The sequence below is a fragment of the Macrotis lagotis genome, chromosome 2, assembly GCF_037893015.1.
Source record: "Macrotis lagotis isolate mMagLag1 chromosome 2, bilby.v1.9.chrom.fasta, whole genome shotgun sequence".
In the NCBI taxonomy this organism is placed as follows: Eukaryota; Metazoa; Chordata; class Mammalia; order Peramelemorphia; family Peramelidae; genus Macrotis; species Macrotis lagotis.
In genome coordinates, this window is record NC_133659.1 from 25,657,046 (window position 1) to 25,677,240 (window position 20,195).

The following is a 20,195-nucleotide window of genomic DNA, read 5'->3' on the forward strand; positions in this document are numbered from 1 at the left end:
TATGAGGGCCCCACAAAAACCTCCTTTTCTCTCCCCAATCCTGAGTTTGCCTATGTATCTTGTTAGGTTTCATATTTAAATATTTCCTTTGGTTTCAGGAGGGGTTCCCAGACTTGGAGCTAACTGTTATGACTTCTTCTGGACATGGCAAGTTGACATTGTTGGTTCAGTCCTTTCTTGGTTTTCTAAGGCATGTTCTCGAGTATATGAAGAGAAGTTTCTATCCAGCCTGAGCCTTCACTCCAGGACCAGAGACAGCCACTGGCCAAGCCTATCCTTAGTGATGCTGCTAAGATCATGTATTCTCCGCCAAACCCCTAACAGTGGCTCATCCAAGACGATGACTCAATGTAAGTCCTGCTCTCCCTTGCACCTCATCCATGACCCACCATCTCTATGCCTTTGGATGTAGTGCCCCCCCCCATGCTTGGAAGGCTTGCCTTCCTCATCTCCACTGGTTTCCTTCACAACTCAGTTCAATTACCATCTTTCTGCAGGAGACCTTGTCTGCCCCCCTCCCCATTTACTAGCCTTCCCCCCCCAGGATTCCCTCACAGCTGTTCTGTATGTATACACCTATCCATGTACAATGTCATCTCCCGCAGTGAAATGAAAGCTCCTTGAGGGCAAGGAATGTTTTAGTTCTGACTATGACTCCCTGGACTTAGAAGATGCTTAATATATGTTTGCCAGCTGATTGTACATTTGCTAATTCTGGTGGAAACTGCCACATATCTATGAGCCAACCCTGACCTGACATCTGAGGATGACAAGCAGGTCAGCTGGCCTGGCAGATACCTCTCTTGCCCTTGGCCCACATCCCCCTGACCCTATAGAGACTCTAGAACTCAGGGCAGACCAGAGAACTGAGAGTCCCTGGTAAATAGAGGCTTGGAAGAGACATCTATGAATGAGCGATGTGAGCACAAGGAAGTCATGCCACCTTTGAGCTTCAATTTCCCCCTCTGAAATATGAGATAATAATATTTACACTAGTTAACTCCTGTGGGAATTACACAAAAAAGCATTTTGTAAACAACAATCACCATAGCAACTCACTTTCTATAGGTCTGTAACCTTTGCCAAGTTCTCTACAGACATTAGCTCACCTGATGGGGCAATAGAAATGTATACCATCTTTAACATCTAGTGAATGTCTAGAGCAGGTTTCCAAGGAGCCTACTTTTCAGCCTTCAAGCTCCTGATTCTTTCCTTAATGATGGGCCTTCCCAAGAAAGGGGGATCATCAGGCCTGGAGAGGAGAAGGGTAGCCAGACTTGGGGGTTGAAAGAATGAGCCTGGCCAACCTTGGAACTAGAGGTGGACGGTAGCTAGAAAATAGAACTCAAGAGCTGAAAAAACTTGGGTTCCAATCCCAGTTTAGCCACCTGTCCAACCCTGGGAAAATCCCTTCCTATCTCTAGGCCTGTTTCTTCATCTGTGAAAGCAGAGCATCGGCTTCCCCTCCAGAATTCCTAAAGTTCCTCCCAGTTTCAAAGTTCTGACCCTGGGACCTGAGGAGGAAGAGGCTCACCAGAAGGTCTCATTGTCCATGCCTTCATTAGTCAGGTAATTATTCTGTAGGTAGAGTTCCCGAAGGTTGGTGAGCTCACCGAAGGCTCCCGGTGGGATCTTCTCCAACTTGTTATTCTGAGGGGGAGAGAGGGTAGGAAGACAGCATGAAGGGAATGTTTGGCTCTGAGAGACCTCCAGAGCCCCAGGAGTCTTGGAGACTACAGCAAGGTAAGAAGAGAAGGGAAGTCTTTGAGGAGAGAGCAGAGGTCCCAATTAGAGGAAAAGGGCAGGAAGGCCAGGCTTTCAGCCACCCAGTGATGGGGAATTCTAGACTGTCTCCTCCATGATTAATAAAGTTCCCTTCATCTTAAAACCTTTTCCTTTCTTGATTCTTTTGGTACTTATTGAGACCTGGATCCTTCCTGATGATGCCATCTTCTCACCTTCATTTTCATTTCTCTCTTCCCTCCCCCAACTCATGGGAGGAGAATGGGAGAGGGGAGTGGGAATATTCCTATTTTCCACTCCCTATGGTCACTTCCAAGCTCATCCTCTATCTCTCCTCCTTTGAGGTTCACCCAATCTATATTAACCACCCAATCCAGATTCTGGTGGCTCTTATTTCCACATCTCCAGGACACTGTCCTTCCTTCCTCAATGAGTTTACAGTTAACTCAGTCCTTCTCTCCTTCCCAGATCCTGCCCTCACCTAGGGGACTTCAGCCTAGATAGTGACACCCTCTCTAACCTCATAGTCCCTTGGCTTGCTCATTTGCCATGACCCCCTCCTTATACCCCCCCCTCAGTTACACACATATGTATCATATTCTGGATCTTACCATCACCCATACAGGCACCACCTGAATGTTCATGAACTTTGAAATGTGTAGTCATTGTTCCTCTTCCTCCATCCTGCAGCCCCATGCTCATGTCCACACCATGAGCTCCAATACTCTGAGTCCTCAAGTCTTTGCCAGGCCATTAGCCCTGCACTGGTTCACTCTCTCTTCATCTCATCTTAGACCCTTGGTGAATCAGTCCTAATGTACACTGTCCCCTCTCTGCAGTCTCAGCGACTTGCCCTGATGAGCCTCAGCCTTGGGTCACTGCTACCCTCTATTGACATGTTGCTGAATGAAGGAGAAAATCTGGAAGTTGCTGATAACCCACAAAGCCCCTTAACTGGGTCTGTTTTGAAGCAATCCTTTTATACCTTCTATATGACCCCACCAGTGTTTCTTCCTAATCTTTCCCTCTCCCCTCAAACTTCCCAGGGGCTCCCCTTCTCCCACCCAACCAGATGAGAACCCTGTCTGATATTGCACTAACAAAGTGAGGTCTTTCACTCCTCTCCCATCCCCCAAAGCTTTCTGCCACCATTGCCTCTAGAGTGGTCTCCCAGAACTCTCTCCCACCCTTTGCCCTTCATAGGAAGCAGGTGCCACCCCCCCAGGACTGGGGACACTCCCAACCTCCCTCACCTTCAGATGCAGCTTGTACAGGGCCCGGGGCAGGTTCTTGGGCGCGTACTTTAGGAAGTTGCTTGACATGATGAGGATCTCCACGTTGCTGGAGCCATTGAACATGTTGTCTGGGAGACCGGCATCAGCCAACTTATTATTATGTAGGTAGACAGACCTGAGAGGGCGAGGGGCCGTGCTGCGCCGAGGGAAGGCCTGTCCAACAGCTTGGACCCTCCCACAATACATACAGTGCTTATTCCCAGCCGAGCCATGCCCCCTCACGCTCAGTAATGCCCTCCTCCCCTTTCACTCCCACCAGACTAGCCCTCCACCATGACTGAAAGTAGGCTCTCCCTACCATCTTGGATCACTCTCCTCATTTGGGGCAACTGGAAGGTCATCAAGGGTGGGGACCATGTCTCCTCCTTGCCCTGTGTCTCCCTCAGTATAAATGAATTACAGATGTGGATTCATAGCCTTGTCAACCAAAGGATTGTATATGTGAAAGAATGAATGTACTAAATGAATGAATGAATGAATGTACTGAATGACTGTCCAAAGACTATTGTGTATGAAGGAAAAAAGAGGGCAAATGTGGGTGGTGGTGTGGTCCAATGACACCTATGTAGATGAGATGGATTAACATGTTTTCTTCAGCCACTCAAAGGATTCCAGTCAGGGCGGCTAGGCAGCACAGTGAATAGAGTACTGACCCTGGAGTCAGGAGGTCCTGAGCTCAAAACTGACCTCAGACACTTAATACATAGTTGTGTGATCCTGGGCAAGTCACTTAACCCCATTTCCTTGCAAACAAACAAACAAAGACTTCCAGTCTTCCATTCCTAAATGGAATAGGTCACAAGGGGACAGGGTAGAGGTAGGGGGAAGGTTCCCCTTCCTGTAGGATGATGTCCACTTATCAGGGATGGATTTCTGTTCAGTGAAGACTGGATGAGTCCACAATTCTATTACCCAAAGTTTAGGCTAAGATCATTAAGAGTTTCAGTTGGAAGAGGTCAACTGCTTTGCTTTACAGATGAGGAAACTGAGGCTCAGAATGAAGGGAATGAAGGCTTTCCTAAGATCCAGGTCATCCGACTTCCAGTTCAGGGCTCTGGTTTATCATGTAGGTTTGTGCGGGGTGACTGGATGTGCACGTGTTCATGTCACATATATGTATAAATGTGTGTGAGTTCAAATGTCTGTCTGATTGCAGAGGGCTTTGAGTATGAGTGAACACGTATCAGATGGGAGCAGAAAGGACAATGTTGATGTAAGTCCATATAAATGACTGAGGGTATGTACAGAAAGAGTGAGATGAGGAAATGAACAGGAGTGGGTGAGAGTGTGGATGTGTAAGAGACACACACACAGAGACAGACAGAAACAAAGACAAATACAGAGAGGCCTTATTCCAAAACTGAGCAGGAACAGTCAAAATGATTTAGGAAATTCCTTTAAAAGACCAGAATGCTTTTATTGAGTGTAAAAGTGGGCAAGTTAATAGGACCAGTCTCCCTGGCTTTTGAACTCAATGAAGGGAGCTGGGGATTTGGATGTCTGCTTAGTGTCTATGTTCTTGGGCTACCTGTCAATACAAGGAGGGCCAGGGGTGGGCAAGCTATTAGATTTACATTCTTGGTCATTAAGCTCAGAATTCCAGAAGCTTTGTTCTGCATACAGACAGCCTCATGTGCAGACAGGCTGATCCCGTTCTGCCTCTGGGTCCTGCCAGGTGCCCCAGGATCAGCTTTGTGAACCAGGATATGGAGGAGGTACAGGAAATTCCACAGGGGGAGCCCCTCCTTGCAGTAGGACTTCTTTTCCCCATGGGAAGGTCCAGGAGAAGGAGAAAAGGGGCAGCCACGGAGAGAGGAAGCTCCCAGGGTCACAGTCACCTAGCTCCATGGAGCCAAGGCTAGAACAGGAGAAAAGAGACCTGATTTTGAACCTGACTAGCTGTGTGACTTTGGACAAGTCATTTCCTCCTCTGAGTTGATTGCTCCCCTGGCCCCTTTCAGCAGCAACTACTTCTCAGGGGAGTCATGAGGGCAGGCAAAGGGATTATTGGAGATTATCCCCAATGCAGCTCAGAGCAGAGGAAGGAAAAGGATGTGTCCACGGCTCAAGTTACTATCAAAGGAATTAGAAGCCAAGTCCTCTGGGCTTCTTTATCCCCTGATATGGAGGAAGAAGAGGCCAGGGTTCTGGGGGTGCCAGCAATCAGTTAACAGGAACACAGCATTTTATATATACATATATATCATATTTATATATACATAAATATATATGTAATATACATATATATATATATATATAAAGGATGGCATGTTCTGTTTGTGCTTTCCCAGAGGTAGTAAGTAAGATCAGCAGAGGCCTGATCCCCATAGAGCCCCTAGAGGCTCAGGACTGGCCTTCAACAGACAGCCACCCAACAATTTCCCCCAATCCACCATCTTGGAAGAGGCAGTAGTAATGGATTAGTGGAAAGAACATGAGTCGGGAAATTAGCATTTTGGTTCTGCCAGTGATTCACTGGGTGACCTTGGGCAAGTGCTTGCCCCTCCTAGACCTCAATGTCCTCCTCTATAAAATGAGGGAGCAGGATTACTTGGCCTCTGGGGCCCCTTCTAGTTCTAAATCTTTTTTTTAAGGCTTTTGCAAGGCCATGGGGTTAAGTGGCTTGCCCAAGGTCACACAGCTAGGTAATTATTAAGTGTCTGAGGTCAGATTTGTACTCAGGGCCTCCTGACTCCAGGGCTGGTGTTCCTACTGCGCCACCTAGCCACCACCAGTTCTAAATCTGAAAGTGGAAGGTCCAGGGTCACGCAGTGGGAGAGGGGAGAGTTAAAACTCTCTGCTTTTCATGTTGGCTTACTCCTGTCGCATGGTATGCTGCATCCCCTTAGGTCTCTTCCACCTTTCCTTGACCCACCAGGCTAAAGAATGATCGGTTGGTCAGTCAGTCAGTCACTCAACAAAGATTACTAAGCCCTTACATCAGAAGTCATATTAAACCACACTCTCCCATAAAATAGAGGTGGATCTAACCCAGAACTCCTCGGAGCCACCCTTCCACCCCATCGTGTTCTACATAAGGTGCTCACCAATCCAATCAACCCACTGCACCCCCCATCACTGCCATGACCCTGCTCCACTCTGACCTCTGACCTCAAGTTTGGCTTCTGGCCGAAGGTGAGCCCGTAGATCTTGGTGAGGAAGTTGGCGGCAAAGTCAGCACTGACCAAAGTACTCGGCAGGAACCTCGGAGCCAGAGTTAGCTGGAGAAGGGACCGGATTGGGGTGTGGTGTGGAGAGAAGATGAGCAGACAGAGATGAATGATAAAGGATGGATACAGTGTGGTGTCTACGACCCAGACAAGTGAATGAACAGACAAATAGAAAGACAAAAAAAACAGACATCTAAGTAGACATGGAGATGAATGTACAGACAATTAGATGGATGAGTAGACAGATAGATCAAAAACCAGACAGGCCAACAGAGGCATCAAGCCTTCTCCCAATCATGCTGGCAATAGGACAGTGGCTGGACTCCTTCCCACTTGGCCCCAGGGAAGGTCATGGATTCCAGCTGGCTCTGAAATGCCTTCCCTGGGATGGATAAGGAGGAATTGATTTCCAAGCCTACTCCTTTGAAAGCTCTTGGCTTCCTCTCTGAGGCATGGATTGATTGGCCTTCACTTCTCAAAGAAACAACTTCATGACTCTTGACCCTGGCCTTGAGTTTTGCAATAGACTCAAGGGAAGACCTTCCTCACACATGCCAGACTCATTGCCCTCACTGCCTCCAGTCCCTGCCTCCTCTTGGAAACTCTTCTGGAGACTCCAGCCTTCATTGACCCCACCCCTTCTAGTATTAGCCCAAACCATGTGACTTTACATAGCTGTCCTTAAGGTTCCAATCCCAATCAATTAACCAACGAGCATCTATTTAGTGGTTGTTCCAGGTTAAGCATTGAACTGAGGACTGGGGAGACAATGAAAGGCAAAAGATGATTCCGTACAATGAAAAGACTAACAGACTGCCTTCTGTGGGGGTGAGGGTGGGAAGCAAGATTAGGGGGAAAATTGTAAAACTCAAAATAAATAAAATCTTTCTTTTATTAAAAAAAATATGATTCCCTGCCCTCAAGAAGTTCACAGTCTAATGAGAGAGACAACGTGTGCATACACATACATACCCATATATGTATAAATATGCACACATGTATCTGAGGGTATGATTTGGTGGCCTCGCAGGCATATATGATTAGAAGAACAAGAAGGACTGTGATTCAGCAAGAGGGAAGGAGGTTATACCTGTGTCCCTGAGATCCTAAAAGGCCAAAGGAAGGCCTTCAGTGACAATGCTGGGCCAGAAATATGCAGAGGGATGGTTCCCCTCCCACAAAACATTCAGTCAGAATTAGAAAGGATCTTTGAGGCCCTAAAAATTTTTCTCATTTTGGAGAGGAAGAAGCTGAGGTCCAGAGAGAGGATCAGGGTCCCACTCCTCCTCCACGAAGATCCATTCAGAATGTCACACATTGGGGAAGGGTTTCAAACCCATTAGCCTATCGCTGTTTTTTTAACTAAAAAAACTGACAGAGGGAAGGCTCCTGCCCCTCATGCCACTGGCAAGGGTCCTTCATAGAAATGCTAGATTCTAACTCCGAGCTGTTGATGGTCAAGACCATCTGAGCTGCCTTCTCAAAGAAAAACTCTTGTCCACACACTATATGGGTCACCTTTCCAAGCCTTGTAACCTGGAAGGAAATCTGAAAAGGCAACTTCTCTCCCCTGACCCCCACCCCCCACCCCACCGAGATCATACCCCCAGCCTACCTTATTGTTTGCCAGATACAGGTAATTCAGGTTAGTGAGCTGCTTAAAAGCTTCCTCTGGGAGCCCTTCAAAAGAATGAATGAAGGCAGGTCAGTACCTTGGACAGAGGTACTTAGTCTAGGGTCTTAGTTTAACATTGAGGACCATCTAGTCCCCTCAAGTTTTCCAACATCACTATCTTTTGCTACTTCCAGTCTCACCAGTTCTTAGAGTTAGAAGGATCAGAGCCAGAAGCAGCCTGATGAGAATCTTGGTCTGGGGGTCACAAGACCTGGGAGAAAATCACCATCAAACCATCTCTGAGCCCCAGCACCTCCACTCTACCTTTCATCCCCACCTGAAACTTGGACTCTATCCCAATAACCACTCCAGCCTCCAACAGGCTGATATCTTGCCCTGGTCTAAGCTTCACTTTCAGATCATCTCCACACCAGCTCTTCAGCCATGACCTCCCCCCAACCCCTCTAAACACACCTTTTCCAGTTCCCCCTTACGTATTTGTTTCCCCATTAGAATCTAAGTCCCAGTGAATTATCCCAGCCTTCTAGAAAGCAACTTAGTCCATCAATCCCACTGTCAGGTCCATATCCCAAAGAAAGAGGAAAAAGATTCATATGTTCAAAAATGTTGATAGAAATTTCTTTTTTGGAATGACAAAGGCCTGGAAACTGAGGAGGTACCCGTCATTGAGAGGATGATGGTTTCAGAAAAACCTGAGAAAACTTGTGTGAATTGAGAGCGAGTGAAATGAGCACAAGTAGAACAATTTATACTATAATAACATTGTAATAAATGAACAACCTTGAAAGACTAAGAAGCCCTGATTGATGCAATGACTAACCATGATGACAGAATAATGATATAAGTTGCAGACAGAGTTGATGGGTTTAAGATGACCTCATCCTTGAATGTGGGCAATGTGAGAATTTGTTTTACTTGACTATAAATATTTGTTTCAAAGATTTTGTTTATTTTTCCTAGTGAAAATATTAATTCAAAGTATTTTAATAATGTAAGCTCCTTAAGGGCCGAGACTGCCTCACTGCTTAGGTTTCTATCATTAGCATTTAGCTGTAGCCAGCCAGCTTCTTTGCTCAGCCACTAAAGTCATTGGAAAGAACTTGGTTTGACCCTCTGAGAACCACAAGACTAGGACCCCAATTCCCCAGTCCAACCAAAGAAGTTCACCTGGCCTCTCTCTACAACATGATGCCAGTCTGTTCAATGGCAGGCCAGCTCTGCTCCCTCCATCTGACACCCCCAAATATCCTGGTTCACTGTAAGTCTAAGTCATGCACTCATACACTCAGTGCTGCCCAATCCCCCAGAGCAAAGAGAAAGCCTTCCAACCTAGCACACAGCCCCCCACCCCAACCCTCCCTTTTCTTCCCAAGTCCTGTTGAGTTTCTTTCTCACAACTCATATATAATAATAAGTCACATTCCTAAAGTTCCTGAATCACTTCCAGAATCCTCTGTTTACAATGCTTCTCTGAGGTAAGGTACTGCAAATATTATTCTAACCAAAATATGAGATGAGAAAACAGACCCCTAGAGCTGAAAGGATTTGGCTAGTCACACAGCTAATGGGTCCTGGAGCAGGGAGGATTTGAACCTAATTTGAATTCAATACTGGAATTTTTTCTCTTCAAAACTCAGATTCAGAACCTCTGTGGTCGATTTATTTTCAGTTTCTTATCAAATACTAGGGAGGCAGCAACATGTTAGTGCAAAGAGTAGAGATATGGGTTTGAATCCCAGCTTGACCACTAATTCTGTGTTCCAGAGTAGGCCAAGCACCAGGACTCTGGGCCTCAGTGTGCTTCTTGGTCCAGTGAAGAAGCTCTCTGCCCTGTCTCCCTCCGGAGAGGTTGGGATGCTTCCCTGGGGCCCCTGCTCTCCTGGGAGTGAGGCGCCTACATGGGGTCAAAAAAGAAAAGAACCTAGCTGGGGTTTAGGCAATTCAATAAATTGGCCTAGGAATTGTCTGATCTAGAGAGAAGTGACTTGTCCAAAGTCACAGGGGTGTCGTTATCTGAGCCACTGATCCCCCGACTCCCAGACCCTCTAAACTGTACCAGACTATCTCGATGAATTCTGAACTTAAAGGAATCCCCCCTTTGGTTTCCTTCTCAGTTCTTTAAATAACTTCTGGGGAGAGCAAAGAAGGTGAAGGGTGGAAGGGCACTAATTTACTGTGGGACCTTAGGCAAGTCACTTTTACAATCTGTGCCACAATTTTCTGAACTGTAAAATGGGAAACAAAGAGACCTGTTCTAGTTCCCTTGGAGCTTTTTTTGTTCCTTTTCCTTCCCTTCCCCTTGGAGGGTAACAATGAAGATTGAGTGAAATATTGTAGTTCTTTATGTAGAAAATATAAATGATTGGAGAGATGGGGGAGAGACTAACTATGATGGCCTTCAACCTGCTCTTAGGCTGAGTCAAAGGTAGCACCTGAAGAGGGCTGAAATAATAAGATGTTTTTTCCTCCATTTTAGCAGAAGACCATGACATCAGGGAGGTGATGCCATGACAAGCACATGAATTGGATTTGAGTGAGGGGGAGCTGTGCTGAGCCACCAGTCTCACTTTCTCCTCCAGCATCATCTGGGTCCAGTGGCTCGATATGGGTCAGGATGACTGGAGATGGTCCTGGATGCAAGGCAATCAGGATTTAATGACTTGCCCAAGGTCACATAGCTAATAAGAGTCAAGTGTCTGAGACCAAATTTGAACTCCAGCCCTCCTGAATCCAAGGCCAGGGCTCTATTCACTGAGTTACCTAATGGCCCCGAAGGCAGAAATAAATTCAATAGGGATAAAGGTTAAAAAGTTCCAGCAGAACTCAAAAGAATGTACTTTGCAGATATGTCAAACTGTGGTTTGAAGAAGATCTGGGGGGTTGAGTGGACTGCCAGCTCAATATGAATCTAGGGTGAGATGTAGCAGTCAAAACCCGTATTCAATTTTGGGCTACATTGAGAAGGCCCAATGTCCCAAAATAGGAAAAAGATAGTTCCACTGTCTTGCACCTTCCTTAGACTGTCTGGAGTCCTAAAGTCAGTTCTGGGTGTCCCATTGGAGGAAAACAATTGATAAGTTAAGAAAGGTTCAGAAAAGGGCAATAAAGGGTGAATATCCTCAAGTGCCTGTGTCGTGTGATCTGGCATATTTAGCTTCAGAAAAAGAAGCCAGAGAGAGCTGGATTGGGGGTGGGATGAAGAAGAGAGGGAGGAGTTCAGGTCAGTGTGGACCATTTAAGGTGGGATGGCTTGCTCTGGGGGTGGGTAATGAATTCCCCCTCACTAAAGAGATTCTAACCCAGCTTGGATGAGCACTGGAGACTCCAGGGTACCTCTCATTCTGACCTGCTGGGATTCTATGTTCCTTTCCCCTTCTCTGACCCTACACTTCTGAGGGAGAAAAAACACATTAGGATTCTCCAAAGGAAACTTGATAGTCACACTTCCTTCCCCACCATCCTTCCAACCCTGGAGGATCAACCTTCCCTTACCCTGGACCGTTGTAGACATCCAAACACCCAGAGTTAGTCACAGGCACTCCCAACCAAGGTCTTCAATGCCCCCACTCACACTTCCTTTAGGTCTCACTCATATTTTCCCTTCCCAGAGACCCCTCACCTCGGGATGTCAGCCGGTTATTCTGAAGGTTGAGGGTCTCTAGCCTGTGGAGTCTTGAAAGTTCATCAGGGTAGATTTTCTCCAATTGGTTATTCTGTGGGAGGAGAAATGGGGATGTTAGACTTTAACAGGATGAAGATCTTCAAGGTTTTCCTTTCTCTGAGCTTCAGTTTCTCTCCTTAGTAAAATGAGAGTGTTAGACTAAGCCAGGGTTTCCCACATGGACTCAGTGGTAGAATTTTGGGACCTGAAATACACTGACAGGAACCAAGAGTGGTTCTGAGGGCCCAAAGATAAGAAGCAGATGATGTTATTAGAGGGTGGAGAACCCTGGACACAGAGAGTGGGTAGAGAAGGAGTTCAGGAAACAGATCACAAGTCTGGCCCAGGTAGAGGCAGCATACAGTAATGGTGGGGCCTCCAGTTATCCAGACACTTCTCTTTCTCTTGCTCTTGATCTCTCACATTCTCATTCATTCTCTCTGTCTCTGTCTCTGTCTCTGTCTGTCTGTCTCTGTCTGTCTCTATCTGTCTCTGTCTGTCTGTCTCTCTCTCTCTAGCTTGCTCTCAATCTCTTACATTCTCTCTCTCATTCTCTCACTCTTTCCCTCCTTCCTTCTCTCCCTCTCTTGCTCCCTATCCCTTCCTCCCCTTTCTGTCTCTATTTTTTGGTCCCTCTCCCTCTCTCCTTCTCCCTTCCATTATTCTTCTCTCTCTCCCTCTCTCTCTCTCTCTCTCTCTTCTCTCTCTCTCTCTCTCTCTCTCTCTCTCTCTCTCTCTCTCCCTGCTGTCTCTCTTTCCCTTTCTCTACCTCTCTCTGTCTCTGTCTCTCTCTCCTGTTTCTCTCTGTCTCTCTATGTGTGTATGTGTGTATATCTGTCTCTCTCTCTGTCTCTGTCTCTGCCTCTTCCTCTCTTCTCCTTTTCTCTTCCCTTTCTTTTTCTGTCTTCTCCCTTTCCCCTCTTGTTCTTATTTCTTTCTCTGTCTCCCCTTCTCCATTCCAAAAAAGCACAGCAGCTCAGAACTTCAAGATATGTATTAATGATCATTTTGTCCTTCAAAGGTGGCAGAACCAACAGAAGAAATTCCCTTCTGGGTCTGATTCTGACTAACAGGTGGGCACTGGTTGCCATGTGGAATGATGTGGATGGACCTTGGTGGGGAGGGCAGATTGTTGCTACCCCCTCCTAGCACTCATGATGGAGAACAAGAAAGCAAGCCATAGTCTGACATAGCTCTCAAGAGTGGTCCCATTCTGGGTCAGAGGTTGGAGAAAGAAAAGGTAGGGTATCATGGACTCCAGTTACTAAAAATGAGATTCTGAAGGCACAAAGGAGGATGATTCAGAAGATAAAGGAAAAACAGAGGTTGTCTAAAACAATGATGTCTAAGGCATCAACCTAGCAATCGATTTCTCTTTGAAAAGACATACAGAAGGTGGAAATGAAGGCAGATAACTGAGGATCAATAAGACACCAAGCCTTGAAGAAGCACCTACTGTGGACCAAGCATTGTGCTGGGAGCTGAGGATACCAAGATGAAAGTAAAATAGGCCCTGCCCTCAGGGAGCTTCTACTCTGCTCCAGGAGACAAGTCACATACATCTAAGTATGCACACAGGGCAGTGATCCTCGGGGAGAGCATCTGGCCTCTACTGTTCCAAGCTGAACTGTAAAGCAAATTAGAAACTTTCCAATGGGAGGGCAGGAGAAAGCTCCTATTTAAGGTATTTGAAACAGCCTATGCAAAGGCCAAGAGATGGTAAATAGAACATTGGATATGAGGAAGAAGGCACAAGGAGGGAAAGAAGGGAAGTGATGGACAATAAGGCAGGGAAGGAGGCCGGAGACAAGTCAAGAAGGCCTCTACTGGTCAAATGAGAACTTCATTTCCTCCTAGTGTGGGATTCTTCATCTGGCCTGGACCATCGAGGAGTCAATGATCTGTTCAAAGGAATCTGTGAATTTGGATAGGAAACATGTTACTTTTTTTTTTTACTTAAATGTAATTAATTTCCTTTGTAATCCTATGCATCTTGCTTTATGCTTGTAAAAACATTACTTCTGATGCCGAACAAGAGGTTCTCAGGTAATCATGGAAAGACATGAAGTGATGCAAAATGAAATGAGCAAAAATGGGAGAACATTGTACTCAGCAATATTGTAATATTGTAATGATGATCAACTGTGAATGACTTAGCTATTCTCAGCAACACAATGTTCCAAAACAATTCTGAAGGACTTATGAAAGGCGCTGCCCACACCCAGAGGAAGAATAAGTGGAGTCTGAATACACATCAAAGCAGACTTTTCCGTTACTCCATTTTTCTTTGGGGGGGGGTGTCTATGTTTTCTTTCACATCATGACTTACATGGCAATGTGTTTGACATGACTATACATTTATAATCCATGTTAAATATCTTTCCTTCTCAATGAGGGGGAGGAGAGGAGAGAATTTAAAACTCAAAATTTGAAAAAATACTAAAATTGTTTTTACTTGTTTTATATGTAATATAAAATATTAATAAAAATAAAATATTAATGTTATTCATCAATAAAAATAAAATATTAAATTAAAAATATTATTTCTGAAAAGAGGTCCATAGGCTTCACCAGACTGCCAGAGGGGTCTAAGACATTAAAAAAAAAGTTAAAACCCCCTGTCCTAGAAAAAATGAAAGATATTGGAGTTTATTGAGAAAGGAAGTCACATGGTCAAATCTACACTTTAGAGCGCATTTTGGCAGGTGTGTTGTGGAAGGATTGGAGAGGAGAGAGTCTGGAAGCAAAGACATCCATTAGGAGGCTAATACAATAATCCAAGTGACAGCTGATGAGAGCCTAGACAAAGGAGGTGGTTATATGAGTACAGAGAAGGGGACAGAGGTGGGAGATATTGCGAAGGGAGAATTCAGAAGATTAGAATTTCAGAGAAGCTTGGGTAGATTTGCATGAACTGATACAAAATAAAATGAGTCACACCAGCAGAACAATTTATATAAAAACAGCAATACTATAAAGACAACTTCAAAAGACATGGATATTGATCAATACAACGACCAACCACAATTCCAGAAGACTAATGACAAACCATACTGCCTTTAAAGATGAACTATACTGACTTTCCTCCTGGTGGATTCCAAGTTCAGAGACTTTCTGGGGGTGGGGGTGGGGGTGGGGGAACATGACCAATAAGGAAATTTGTTTTGCTTGAATAAACAACTTGCTTCTAATGAGTGCAAATAATGAGTCCCATGAAGTGGTTGCATTACTTGAATTTGCATGGCATATTTTCATTGGACTAGAAAAATTGCCAAATTTATCTAATTATAATTTTGAATAATGTGAATTTAAATACACGCACCATTTGATGGGACTCCATATCTGCAATAAGCAGAACTTCATTATACGTCTGTGTGTGTGTGTGTGTGTGTGTGTGTGTACAAAGTTTTTCTTGCTTTTTCAGTGAGTTGGAGGAGGGAAGGAATGTGAACCAAAAATAAAAATTATTTTAAAAAAAAACTTGGGGGCAGCTAGGTGATGTAGTGGAGAGAGCACCAGTCCTGGAGTCAGGAGGACCTGAGTTCAAATCCAGCCTCAGATGCTTAATAATTACCTAGCTGTGTGACCTTGGGCAAGTCACTTAACCTCATTGCCCTGCCAAAAAAAGAAAAGAAGAAGAAGAAGACTTGGCAACTAACTGATGGAATGTGTGGGTGAAGATGAATACATGAGCATTTTTATTACAGTAAGAACAGTCAGGTATGTTAAAGATCAGAATGAGTAGAAGAGTCATGGAAAGTTAAATCCAAGCAAAAAGTGATGCTTTAAAATGATCCTAAAGGAGAAAGGAGGTTCCAGGAATGTATATCTAGTGCTTAAAATATATGGGATAATTAAAACCAACAATAGAGAGAAGGCAATGCTGCTCAACTCTTAATTTGCTGGAGTTTTTTCCTCCTCTGCTATGGAGAATGCCTTCTCCATAGGAAATGACAGAACCAAAATTACCAACCAGAAACTAATGCCCGCAATAAGTAAGAATTCAGTAAGAAGCACTGACCCTTGATGATTTCAAAAGTCATTTGACCCAGATGCACATCATCATTGGTGCCTGAAAGAACTGGCAAATGGAATGAATGACCTTCCCTTTCACAATAATTGGAACATTTTTCTTTCTCCAGTCAAATAATCAAACTGTGGATCAATGAACTTGCTTCCTGTTCCTAGGAAATGTTAGAATGAATTATTAAAGTAATGATAAGTGACCATCTAGAAAAGAGAGCAGGGATGACCAGGGGCCAACCTAGCTTCATTGAGATCAGGTCATGCCAGACTAACCTCATTTCCCTTTTGGAAGGGGATGCCGTGAATTTGGTTTAACTAGATTTCAGTGAAGCATTCCATAAAGCAGTCCAATGCTTCTTGTGTAGAAGATGGAGATATGTGGCCTAAGTGATCGTACGGTTAGATGGATTCAGACCAAGATGAATAGCCTTGGACAAGAAGGGGTCATTAATGATCAACTATGATTGACGCAGCTCCTCTCAACTGTTCAGTGATCAAGGTCAATTCTGAAAGACTCATGATAGAAAATGCCAGCCACATTCAGAGAAAACAATGTGGAATCTGAATGCAAACCAAAGTTTACTTACTGGTTTTTGCTTTTTAAAACTTGTCATGGTTTTTTACTTTGTCTCATAAATTTTTCCCATTAGTTCTAATTCTTCTTTCAAAACATGACTAATATGGAAATATGTTCAACATGATTGTACATGCCTAATCTATATCAGATTACTCACTGTCATGGGGAAGGAAAGGAAGGCTGGGAGACAGAAACGTGTGGAACTCAAAAGTTTACAAAAAAATGGATGTTGAAAACTATTTTTGCACGTAACTGAAAAAATAAAATAACATTCAAAAACAGAAAGGGTCATGAAGGCTATAATGTCAGTGTGGCAATGGAGTGCCCCCAGGGCCCTGTGGTTGGCCCTGGAATGTTTGATAGTTTTATCAATGGCACAGAGGTAGAAGGTTTATCAGACTCCAAAACAGACTAGAGCTTTGGGTTGAATTTTTCCGATGAAATTTAGTAGGGATAAATATAGTTTTATATGTGGATTCAAATGACCAATTTCACAAGTACAAGACAGGGGAAGCAAAGCTAGGCAGTAGTTTGTCTGGAAAAGATAATTGGTTTTCATAACAGCAACATGGGGGTGATGATCAATCTTGATGGACTTGCTCATCTCATCAGTACAACAATCAGGGACCATTTTAGGGTATCTGCAATGGAGGATACCATCTGTGTCCAAAGAAAGAACTGTGGAGTTTAAACAAAAACAAAAACCTTTTTTTAAAAAATAAGTCATCTTATTACATAATCTTGCTATCTCTTCTATTTCGTTTTTTCCTTAAGGATATGATTTCTTTCTCAACACATTCAATTTTGATCAATGTATACCATGGAAACAATGGAAAGACTAACAGACTGCCTTCAGAAAAATTGGGGGGGGATTGTAAATTCAAAAAACAATTTAAAAAATTGTTTTAAAAAGAAAAGATATTGGTTTTTCAAAGCTACAAGTTTGTTATGAGTCAGTAGGATGTTGGGACATCACAGAAAATCTGCAAAGCTCTAATAAGCTTTGGGACAGCAGCATTAAGGGTGGGAGGGAGGGGTCACTTCAGGGAAAAAGAGGGAATGGTCCCTTTGCTTTCCTCCCTGGTCAGGGTGCATCTGGAGGATGGCATTGAGATTTGTCTGTCCAGGATAAGATGAAGAATGTCCAGAGAAAGGTAACCAGAAAAGTCTTAAGGTCTTAAGTCTTTTTTGGACTTAAATGCTTGATACATGAGAATCAGTTGAAGACTCAGAAGGCAAGGGATGCCCAAGTCTAAGTTTTTCAGAGGCTGTTACATAGAGAGGGGTAAGATTTGTTCTGTTTGGCTCCAGAGGGCAAACTGAGAGCAAAGGGGGATGTCTACAAATTTGGGGAATTTATCAGGAAAAACTTTCTAAGAATTTGAGCCGTCCCAATGAGGGATGGACCCCCCCTCGGGAGATTATCAGGCAGAAGTCATGTGAACAATTGACAAGTCCAAGTGGGGGCGTGGGGAGTAACCTTTCAGGAAAAGACTTAGATGCTATTGAGTTACCATCCAGCTCTTCTGGACTAGGGATCCTCTACCCTGTTTCTCCCACATAAAAGGGAGATGGGTTAGTGTCAAAAACAGATGAATAGAAATTAGAACTAATAAGAAATTATAGATGAACATAAAATTAAAATTATTAAAATGTTACAGCTCATAATTATTTTCAGTAGGGACCAATCCTTTGGGTTTATTAAACACCAACTATGTGCAGGCACTAGCATGGAAATGTTACAGTTAATACTTTAGAAGGGGAAAATGGCACTGGGATCAGTGCTAACAGAATTCTGATGCACGGGCAATTTGGGAAATTCTTAAGAACTTTTCAAGTTTTGGGGTGGCTAGGTGGTGCAGTGGATAGAGCACCAGCCCTGGAGTCAGGAGGAACTGAGTTCAAATCCAGCCTCAGACACTTAATCATTACCTAGCTGTGTGGCCTTGGACAAGCCACTTAACCCCATTTGCCTTGCAAAAAGAAAAAAACTAAGGAAAAAAAAGAACTTTTCAAGTTTCAAAGCTCTGGGAACTAACAGTTTATGTTCATATTATCATAAGATTTAGAGCCAGACCCTGGAGATTACCTAGACCATGTCCATCAGTTTTACAGATGAGGAAACTGAGGCCCAAAGAAATCATAGCTGACATTTCTATAGCCCTTTGAGGTTTGCATGTCACTACTGCTTTATCTAAAGCCTTCCTTCCATACTCATGTTACTTGACCTCTCTGTAGCCTCTGACCGTGGTACTCCCTCTCTTTTCCATGTTTTCTCCCCTCTCTGTTTTGTGATGCTGCTCTCTCTTGGTTTTTTCTTGTCTGTCACCTTTGCTGCTTCTTCCTCTAAGTCATCCACAAGTATCCCCCAAAGTGATGTCCTTCTCTTCTCCCTCCATCGTCTCTCATCTGGAGATCTCATCAGCTTTCATGAGTTCAGTGATCATCTCTAAACAAGTAATCAATTCCCAGATCAATATTTATTCAGCCCTACCCTCTCTAAGCTCCAATCTCACATCACCGGCTATCTCTTGGATATCTCTAGCTGAATATCCTATTGATCCCCCAAATTCACCACATCCAAAACTGAATTCATTGTCTTTTCAATGTCAATTGAATTGTCAATTCAATGTCAGTTCTTTGGGGCGGCTAGGTGGCCCACTGGATAGAGCACCAGCCCTAGAGTCAGGAGGACCTGAGTTCAAATCCAGCCTCAGACACTTAATAATTACCTAGCTGTGTGGCCTTGGGCAAGTGACTTAATCCCACTGCTTTGTTTAAAAAAATAACAAAAAAACATTGAATTCATTGTCTTTTCACACCCTCGCAATTGTCTCTCCAACTTCTTTACTATTTTTAAGGACACCAACATTCCCCCAGTCACCTGGGTTTGCCACCTAGAGCTGGTGGCAAAGTATGCTCTCTGTAAACAGGAAGCGTTTACCTATGGCTGAGTAGTTAAAGTGTCACAGGACAGGTGGAGATGGTTCCACTGCAAATCACAAGAAGGGAAAGATCATGTCCCTCTGGGGTGACCAAGAAAGGGGGAGACAAAACAGCAGATGAGCTGGCAGGAGAATAGGTAGAGATCCAATAATGGGTCTTGTCAGGAGAATTGTTTTAGAAAAGTCTGAGGAGAAAAGCGGGGGCTTAAAGGGGAGACAGGAAATCTTCTTGGAGAAGGAGACATTGAAGGATGAGGTAGATTTCTTCAGGTGAAGGTGAGCAGAGGAGACAGGAAAGTGCTCTGACAAAGAAACAGTGACAGGATAGCATAGGGCTGACTGGGCGCTGGGGTGGAGAACACTCAGCTTATCGGGCAGATTTTGAATAACTGTGAGAACATCCTTGGTAAACTTTGTTTAAAGCATCATACACTTAGCCGTCAGTCTTACATAATAATATCAGTAACTATAAATGTCTGCCTATACATGATCTTAGTTCATAAATGTAGAGCTGGGAGGTACTTTGGAGTAGAGGTTCTTAATCTTAGGGACAGATGTCAGGAGATCAGTTAACTTGAATGGTTAAAAAAATGCATATCTTTATTTCAATATAATGGGTTTTGTTTGTAACTTTAGAGATTTAATGTCTTTAACAACATAGTACTGAGGAAGCTTCCCCAGACAATCAAAGGGGCCCATGATATAGGAAAGGTTATGATTATCTAGACCAGTTCCTTCATCTTACAGAAGAAGAGACTGAGGGTCAAGGAGGTTAAGAGAATGTGGTTGTCTGACTGCTCTCATTAGAATGTGAGCTCTTTGAGGGCAGGGAGTCTCTCTTCTTCTCTGTCTTTGTGTATACGGTCCTGAGCACAGTCCTGGCACTGTGTAGGTGTTTAATAAATATTTGCTGATTTGATCAAGACTATATAGGTGACAATGATTAAGGGTGGATTTTTGAACCTGCCTTTGCTGCCTCTTTCCCCATTTGGTCTCTGATAAGGAGGAGTGTAAAGAAGAGAGATCAGCCTTGGAGACAGCAAGAACCAGCTTTGAGCCCTATCTCAGATGTCTTAGCTCTGTAACCCCAGACGAAATATCTGAATGTAAAATTATAGGCAAACTAATGATCAGCAGCTGTG

At 44.0% G+C, this 20,195-nt stretch overlaps 1 protein-coding gene across 6 annotated transcripts in view; it reads right to left on the reverse strand.

The window, feature by feature from the left end:
* PODN (podocan) overlaps positions 1 to 20,195 on the reverse strand; it is a 50,811-nt gene that overhangs the window by 13,712 nt on the left and 16,904 nt on the right. For all 6 annotated transcript variants that reach the window (XM_074221413.1, XM_074221412.1, XM_074221411.1 and 3 more), the window contains exons 3-7: positions 11,464 to 11,557; positions 7,824 to 7,888; positions 6,150 to 6,259; positions 2,997 to 3,153; positions 1,535 to 1,650 (exon numbers count right to left, since the gene is read on the reverse strand). In XM_074221413.1, coding sequence (XP_074077514.1) covers positions 1,535 to 1,650; positions 2,997 to 3,153; positions 6,150 to 6,259; positions 7,824 to 7,888; positions 11,464 to 11,557 — 542 coding nt within the window. The remainder of the gene's footprint in view (positions 1 to 1,534; positions 1,651 to 2,996; positions 3,154 to 6,149; positions 6,260 to 7,823; positions 7,889 to 11,463; positions 11,558 to 20,195) is intronic.